Source organism: Scylla paramamosain, chromosome 4 (genome assembly GCF_035594125.1).
Source record: "Scylla paramamosain isolate STU-SP2022 chromosome 4, ASM3559412v1, whole genome shotgun sequence".
Lineage (NCBI taxonomy): Eukaryota > Metazoa > Arthropoda > Malacostraca > Decapoda > Portunidae > Scylla > Scylla paramamosain.
The window spans coordinates 21,077,027-21,085,564 of NC_087154.1; the positions used below are offsets into that span (position 1 = coordinate 21,077,027).

Sequence of the window (8,538 nt, forward strand, 5' to 3'; positions counted from 1 at the left end):
AATAATAATAATAATAATAATAACAATAACAATAATAATAGATAGATAGACAGATAGATAGATAAATACATACATACATACATACATACATACATACATACATACATACGTAAGTAAATAAAAGATTTCGGGAGTTTCATCAAGCGGTAATTACGTACGTTCAGTATTATATTAAATGATATTAAAATATTATTAATTATGATATTAAAAATTATAACTATGATGAGGATGATGATCATGATAATAATAATAATAATAATAATAATAATAATAATAATAATAATAATAATAATAATAATAACTGTTACGCCCCACCGGGGGGTAACAGGGGACCGACGACTCCTTAGGAGTTGCCGTCCCCCACTGCTAACCTACGTTCTATCTGATCAGCCAATGGTATGGCATGTCTCTACCATGTCTTTTCATGTAAACACAGGCCTCTCGCCTGCATCTACTACCCTCTAACAGCTCATGTGCGCGCCCACAGGCGCGTGAGTACTTGTGTGTGGATGCATGTGGGTATGTATGTGAGTGCTTGGGTGTAGGTGCGTGTGTGTGTGTTTGGGGTGTAACAATAATAATAATAATAATAATAATAATAATAATAATAATAATATTAATAATGATAATAATAATAATATTAATAATAATAATGATAATAATAGTAATAATAATAATAATAATAATAATAATAATAATAATAATAATAATAATAATAATAACAATAATAATAATAGATAAATAAAAGCAATCTTATTAGTATGAAGCTGCTTATTTTCTTTATCATGGAGTTCCCACAATGAAGCAGCTGCGTGAAGGAATGCCATGTGCTAACTGAGCCGACAGGGCGAGCCAACTACACAGACTTGATTGTGGCACTTCATACTTGAATGAATCTTTGTAAACGAAGGATATATCTATATATTTCCTGAAGTTCACAAGATTCCAGAAGATAATCAAACTCCTGACAACACTCCACACAGTACTGGGGATGGATGACTGACTTGGAATTGGTGACTTTACTGTTCAACTGTAAGTTGCTAGGTCAGGATTGTGCATAATGACTTTCCCAGGTGGTGTGTGTGTGTGTGTGTGTGTGTGTGTGTGTGTGTGTGTGTGTGTGTTTGGAGTCACATGACAAGTTACAGTGGAAGTTTTAGTCTGTCTGTAGGCTATGTGTACAGGAAATGTCTGCTCGTTGAGTTAGGCAACGACGTAATTTTGTGCTCTGCCTCACAAGGAAACAGAAAATGTAACAGACCATTTGCATTAAATTTCTTTCCGAAAATGTTGTTATGTATTCTGAAAAATTTCCATGAAATGTTTGAAAACTCATCCAAATCATAAAATCTTACGGATGCATTTCTCTCATTTTTTTTCCAGAATTACACAAAGTTTTACAAATCGTCCATGTGTGGCTTGTATGAGTTTTCTAGGCCTATTTTAGTAATATGGGGAACCGAAATGCTAAAACACTTCTTCGTTAAGGATTTCGATCACTTTAGCGACCGAAGAGATTTCAAATTAAACTCTGGCCATCGGAGGGAGAAGATGGCCATGGAGATGGTTGCTCGCAAGAACGGCGAAGAGTGGAAGAAAATGCGGGCCATCATCTCGCCCACCTTCAGCTCGGGCAAGATCAAAAGCATGTTTCCTCTGGTGTGCGACAAGGCCGATGCTCTCGTCCAGTTCCTGATGAGACAAGCGGCACAAAACCAGCAAGTGGAGATGAAGAAGACCTTTGGCCGATACACTCTGGACACGATTGCTTCTTGCGCCTTTGGCATAGAGTGTAATTCTCTGGTTGACGAAAATGCTGAATTTCCTCGCATGGTGGAAGCTTATTTTGCTAAGAGTCCAGGCAGGGTATTTAAAATCTTATTACATAAATTCATACCAGGACTCTTCAAATTGCTTAACATTAGCATACAGTCCCCAGCAGCAGACTTTTTCATCGACGTTGTGAAGCAAGCGATAGCGGCTAGGGAGGCCGGGATGAAGCGAGGAGACTTTCTGGACCTGCTGCTGGAGGCGCGAGACAGCACCGGCGACCCCAACAGTAAATACGGTGAGGCCCATGCACAAGTGGTAACGTGGTGGTAATGGTTCACATCCTGATGTAGATCTTTCGAGAAAGTTGTCTTGGAAGTAGGCTGCTTTGTTGCAGATGTTGGGAGAAACACTTCTTCATAGCATCTTCTGAGGCTAACAAACTATTGTCGCTACAGTGCTGAACGATCTGGGTATTGTGGCGCAGTGCGTGATGTTTCTCGTCGCCGGGTACGACACCACCACCTCCTTGCTGTCATTCTCCTCTTTCTTGCTGGCCAAGCACGAGAACCAGCAGCAGCGCCTCCGAGACGAGGTGCAGCAACTGGTGAAGGAGCACGGCTGCATCACCTACCAGGGCATCATGGAGGCCAAGCTGCTCGAGGCCTACCTTCAAGGTAACCGCACTTCAAATTTATTTCATTCACAAACTGAAGTTTGAAGTGTTGTATGATTATATTGACTATAAGCAAGCAAAACAACTTATTACTGCTGCAGAGTGAACGTGTTTATTTACAGTGAAAATTAGCAATGTTGTCAGTATGATGAATGACAGGCGTTTTCTTTAAGGAAGTTCTTTCGAAGTCTTCCCCTTGATGATTTAGGCCTTTAGGGTTTTCTTGGAATAAAGAAAATGTCATGCAGTTCATCACACCAACCTATTCCATTACCACTATACAAAATTCAATCATACTAATTTGATTTCAGTTTTATTTATTCATTTATATTCTTTTTTTTTTTTCTTTTTTTTCTAGAAACTCTTCGGTTGTATCCCCCTGGCATACAGCTGGAGCGCGCCTGTACCAAGGCCTGCTCGTACGTATGGGTACCTAAACACCCGGACTGGCTGAGAATACAGATTACTTGTTTGTCGATCTTTGGTCCCTAAGTATGCAATTTACTGCACCGGAGTCGGTGACAGCAATTACAGTAAAGTTCAGTTTGGTACACTACGCGCTAATGAATTGTTCGCCGTGAGACCACAGGTGCTAGAATGCACTTAGAATGGAGAAAACAAAAGTACTATAATACTTACGAGGAAACTAGTAACTGATAGGCTTTCCCTTCTTTCTTATACACTTTTGAAGCCGTAAAGGAAGAGCCAGGTTATTTAGGGTTATTTGATTTAAATTATGCCATTTCTCCCTGATGGCCGTCCGCAGCTTCGTTATGTCAGAGATATCCCTCCTCTGCATGCGCCTCTTCATGATGGACTAGATGTTTTCAATAGGGTTCAGCTCGGGGGAATTGGGTGGTCAGTACTCCATAGTTAATCTGACGGTTGTGAAGCCATGTCAGGACGAATTTTGCCCTGTGACATGGAGCTCCATGCTGCATGAACATGGTAGTGTTGCACATTTCAAAAGACCCGGGCAAAAAGTCACACAAAAGTTCCAAATAATTGTTCTGATTCATGTTTTCATTTCTTGGCAAAAATACTAAATCTCCCACACCATGATAACTGAAGCAGGCCCACACCATCAATGAATCAGGGTGCTTTTCAGTCTGAAATATAAATTTTGTTTCAAGTGGATCACTCCCTGGTCGCCGGTACACATGCTTGCCACGGTTGCAGGACACCGTGAAGACTGCTTCGTCGCTCCATAGCACTTGCTGCCATTTTGCCATACTGCCATACATTTTGCCCACCGGAGATATTTAGTGGCAAACGCGACCCTAAGCTCTTGTTGCCTAGGGGTGGTGAGTAGTTTTTTGAGAGCGCGGCGTCTGCGGAACTCAAGGTCGTCGTGCAGGCAGCGCTGTACTGTCCTCACAGACACTTAACCGAGCAGCTGAGGGTTTTGTTCTTTTAATTCCCTCGCGGTGATTTGAGGTCAGGCATCCACTTGACGCTTCACAACATTTACTGTGTATGATGATGTTTTACGTCCTCGCCCAGCCCTCTTTTTCTGTTCTGGTGTTGCCACCCCGCCTTCCATACGAAACTTTCGTACCCACTTCTGCACACATCTCGTAACACCCACAATCCTGGCTATTTCTCTCACTGGCCTCTCTGCCTTGTGTAAAGACACAATAACTTTGATCTGATCCTTTTTCAAGTCTTTCTTGCCTTCCATTATGGAGATAAGGTGAGTTGTGTCAGGACGCATCTGCTCAAATTACTGGCGGGAAATGAGGCACTAGTTTTAAGAATGTTTTCCTAATAACTGACAAATGTCAACTGACGGTCCATGAACGGTTTTCATGGACTGCTCGTACTTTAAACGTGTTCCCAGATGCATGATAACTCCCATAAATCACTAGCGTGCCATACTAGAGGAAATTTTCATAAGTCCCTCCCGGAAATGATCTGTTGTGAAGCGGCGAACAATTCATTAGCGTGTAGTGTAGATGCTTCACTAAAATCGGCATTAATGAACAAAGATGTAAAGAATGTGAAGAACATTAACATAGTGTGTGCCTTCACAGACTACCCGGCACTGGCCTAACCCTCAAACCTGGAGACTTGGTGCAGGTACCCATCTGGTGCCTCCATCACGACCCCAACTACTGGCCCGACCCTGAGACTTTCATCCCGGACCGCTTCCTACCCGAGAACAAAGGCAACATCCATCCATTTACACACATTCCCTTCGGGATAGGACCAAGAAACTGCATAGGTGAGAACTCTTTAGGAGGGTAACACGCTCAGGCGGTGAAAACATATTTGGCTTCAATGTTAGAGTTTTATTGGACACCAGTGAGTATAGTCTTCCATTTGGTGTTTACAGCCATGCGGTTTGCTCTGATGGAAGCCAAGGTAGCACTGGCCAAGCTGTTGCTGGAAGCAGAGCTGAAGTTGGCGCCGGGCCACGAGGAGGTGACCATAATATCAAGCATTGCTTTGCGTCCTAAGGATGGTGTGATGGTGGTGTTGAAGCCACTCAAGAAATTAATTTAACCTGAGCTTCATATATCAGACAAATCTCTGACCTAACACCCACGCCGTGACGACCACCACTACTCCACCTGCAGCTTCAGACTCCCTAGAAGACGTCTCAAACACTATTTTCAGAAACTATACACCTCATAATTTTGCTCACAAACTGACTACCATTTGAAACCTTTTCTTACAGTGTCATGGGACAAAAAGTAAAAAAAAAAAATAATAATAATAATAATAAATAAATCAATCAATCAATCAAATAGGGGAAATAGAAGATAACATAATTCAGTAGTGATCATGTAAAATTATTTAGTTAAGATTGACCTAAAGGAACGACAACTCCTCTAAGTATTTTCTTTTTTATTCGTAAATAAACTTTGTATATATTTTCGAGATCAGTAAAAATTCAAGACAAGGATATTAAATGAAACTGTAATCTAGAAATTGACAAATTATATATATTTGATATGAAAACTTGGCTTGACACACATGAATACAACAGCCCTACTGACGCCAGCACTATGTGAAAACCAGAAAACCAAGGTTCCCGACTTTTGTTAAATAAGTCAGATAAAAAATCCCTTTCACAAGCTGCTATAGATTAAGTGGAAACTTGTAGGGAATGTTAATTCTGTGTAGTTATGGAGAAATTCTGAGAATATTGTTTGAGATCCAAATTTGTAAATAGACAGTGTTAGGGTCTGTCAGTATGTGGAACTGTTAGCTAAGATGTTTAAGAACAATCCCAGAGAAGAGAAGGACTATAAACTTTTAGGAATATTGCAAAAAAAATCATTAAATTCTGGCGAAGGATCTACTTTGTTATGTGAGGCGCCCTATACAAGGCCTGGCGGCAGACCGCAGGGCCCAGACGCTAAATAGACAGTTTGTTGACAGGTACGTCACGTTGTTCTGAGAATCTTATGTTGTTTATAAAACTTGTCTATATGGGAATAACCATTTGCTCCTATTATAAAGTGAATACTTGTGTCAGACGCTAAACAGACTGCTTGTTGACAGAGAGAAGAGCATTTAAATTCCCTGGCTAGATATCTATTTAGTTTTAAGGGAAATAACTTCAGGATGTAACTTAAATTCAGATTAGATAGGTAAATTATCTTGGGAGTATGTAATAGTCAACACAATAGTGATACACAACATATTTTGATGTAACACCAACTCTACTTTAGGATGCTTAATATTGAAAATTAAGGTAACCCTGGGCACACGTAAATTAACTTTTTTGTAAGTTATTTGATTATTTAAAAATTTTCTCATGAACTGATTTATGGGTATTGTCACTTTTCCTAGTATAGGGGTACCACAACTCCAAGGTAATTGAATAATCTATTAGATAAACTATTGTGTATTTAGAAAGAAGAATAATATGAGGCCTATATATATATATATATATATATATATATATATATATATATATATATATATATATATATATATATATATATATATATATATATATATATATATATATATATATATATATATATATATATATATATATATATATATATATATATAGATAGATAGATAGATAGATAGATAGATAGATAGATAGATAGATAGATAGATAGATAGATAGATAGATAGATAGATAGATACTTATTTCAAATAAAAATTAATCTTTTGTCATGGGATTTTCCAGTGCCTTATAGAACCCCAGCTAATTAATAAGAACAACACTACCATACTACACAAATAAATGTATTAGGCATAAACCCACGGCTGGTGGCAGCTACCTTTAACTTTAACAATCAAACAAACTTAAGGTGAAAACAATCAAACAAATGATGATAAATCAAAACTAAACTGAACTTTAATATCATAAGAACTGTAATATTTAAGAAAAATACCCTCAATACCCCCTCCGTAACAACAGCAGTCCTCTTTACAGTATTAGTACACCTTATGTCGACAGGGATGCACTATGTGAATGTATTTACAAGTATTAGAGGGCCCTGTAATGTAACAAATGTAAAATTAACAACATTATGTACAATACACATGTAAATATAATTAAATATGGAATATGGAAATAGCGGAAATAGAGAGATAATTTTATCCTTACACAAACCAATATCATAATGGAGGGGGAGGGCACGCTAATATCAAGCAAGGTTCCCAGAGACTGCCGTGCTAAATTGGTCCCATCATCAAAATCATTTCCGGGAACAATTTCGACAGGAATCAACACTGGTATTGAGTTATACTGGCAAATTAGTATTGCTGTGTTGCCTGTGGAATATGTTAAGATAAAAATGGAGCAAGAAAACAAGAGTAATGAGTGATAACAGAGTACCAAAACTCACTCCTGTGCGGGTGTAAAAGTCTTACCTGTCTGTTTTATATTCATATATTTCAGTGGTTCCCAACGTCTTCTAAGTTCATGCATCCTTCCGGGAGTTTTTTTGGAAATGTATGTACCGTGTTTTATATTCATATATTTTACGTATCATCAACATCGATATGGAGTCTTACTGACAAATCAATGTCACTTTGTTGTCTGTGGAATATGTTAGGTCAGAAGTGGAGCAAGCAAAGATGAGTAAGTTAAGAGACCATAACATATTTGGTACATTGATAAAACGTAAAATCTGAGTATAAAACTCGCTGACAAATCATTGTCGCTTTGTTGTCTGTGGAATATGTTAGAACAGCCTGACAGCCTAACAGCCATGCTCAAATTATGAATGGTTTTATCTTATTTTTTGCAGGCTGTGGAATATTACATTATCTTTTAACAAGACAAATGGTGTTAAAAAGCATGTAAATTACCAATAAGCATTATACGACAACATTATTGCGGTGATTAAAAGTACTCCTGTAAAATGCTACCTGGCATCATCACTCAGCTGTTTTCAAGGTTGCTCGGACTCGCTCCCCTGGCCCTCTTCCCTCACTTTGATGATGCCACGTATCATTTTACAGGAGTACTTTTAAGCACCACAGTAATGTTTTCATGTAATGCTTATCGGTAAATTACATGCTTCTTAATACCGTTTGTCTTGTTACAAGATACTGTAATATTCCACAGCCTGCAAAAAAATAAGATAAAACCATTCGTAATTTGAGCAAGTGGCACCTCCGAGGCTGCGACAATGCAACCATCTGTCCGTCACCTCATAGCCACACGCATAGTACACCCATACATTTTCAACTCCTCTGACAGGTAAAGAAAGCCTTAAAATGCATATGTGTATAGAACATTTTCTACTTAGAATTACACATTCTTTCACCTTTTCCAGTATTTGCAGAAACTTGCGTTACACCCTGTATATATATATATATATATATATATATATATATATATATATATATATATATATATATATATATATATATATATATATATATATATATATATATATATATATATATATATATATATATATATATATATATATATATATATATATATATATATGTATAATTGAGTACTAATCCCTGCAGATGGAGCCAAGATCTTAATAATTACCGATTCCTCTTCCTTACCTGTTGCTAGACAACGCAGCGTAAGTATCAATGTTCACCAGGTGTCACTACATCCCTCATGAGGGTATCTTCCTTCTTGATAAGGGGAGTCA

General features: G+C 38.0%; 1 protein-coding gene across 3 annotated transcripts in view; it reads left to right on the forward strand.

The window, feature by feature from the left end:
- Positions 1–6,993, forward strand: part of LOC135099825 (cytochrome P450 3A41-like) — a 13,131-nt gene extending 6,138 nt beyond the window's left edge. For all 3 annotated transcript variants that reach the window (XM_064002396.1, XM_064002397.1, XM_064002395.1), the window contains 5 exons: positions 1,384–2,068; positions 2,229–2,447; positions 2,805–2,865; positions 4,480–4,670; positions 4,782–6,993. In XM_064002396.1, coding sequence (XP_063858466.1) covers positions 1,384–2,068; positions 2,229–2,447; positions 2,805–2,865; positions 4,480–4,670; positions 4,782–4,951 — 1,326 coding nt within the window. In that variant the 3' untranslated portion in view covers positions 4,952–6,993. The remainder of the gene's footprint in view (positions 1–1,383; positions 2,069–2,228; positions 2,448–2,804; positions 2,866–4,479; positions 4,671–4,781) is intronic.
- Positions 6,994–8,538: the final 1,545 nt, after the last annotated feature.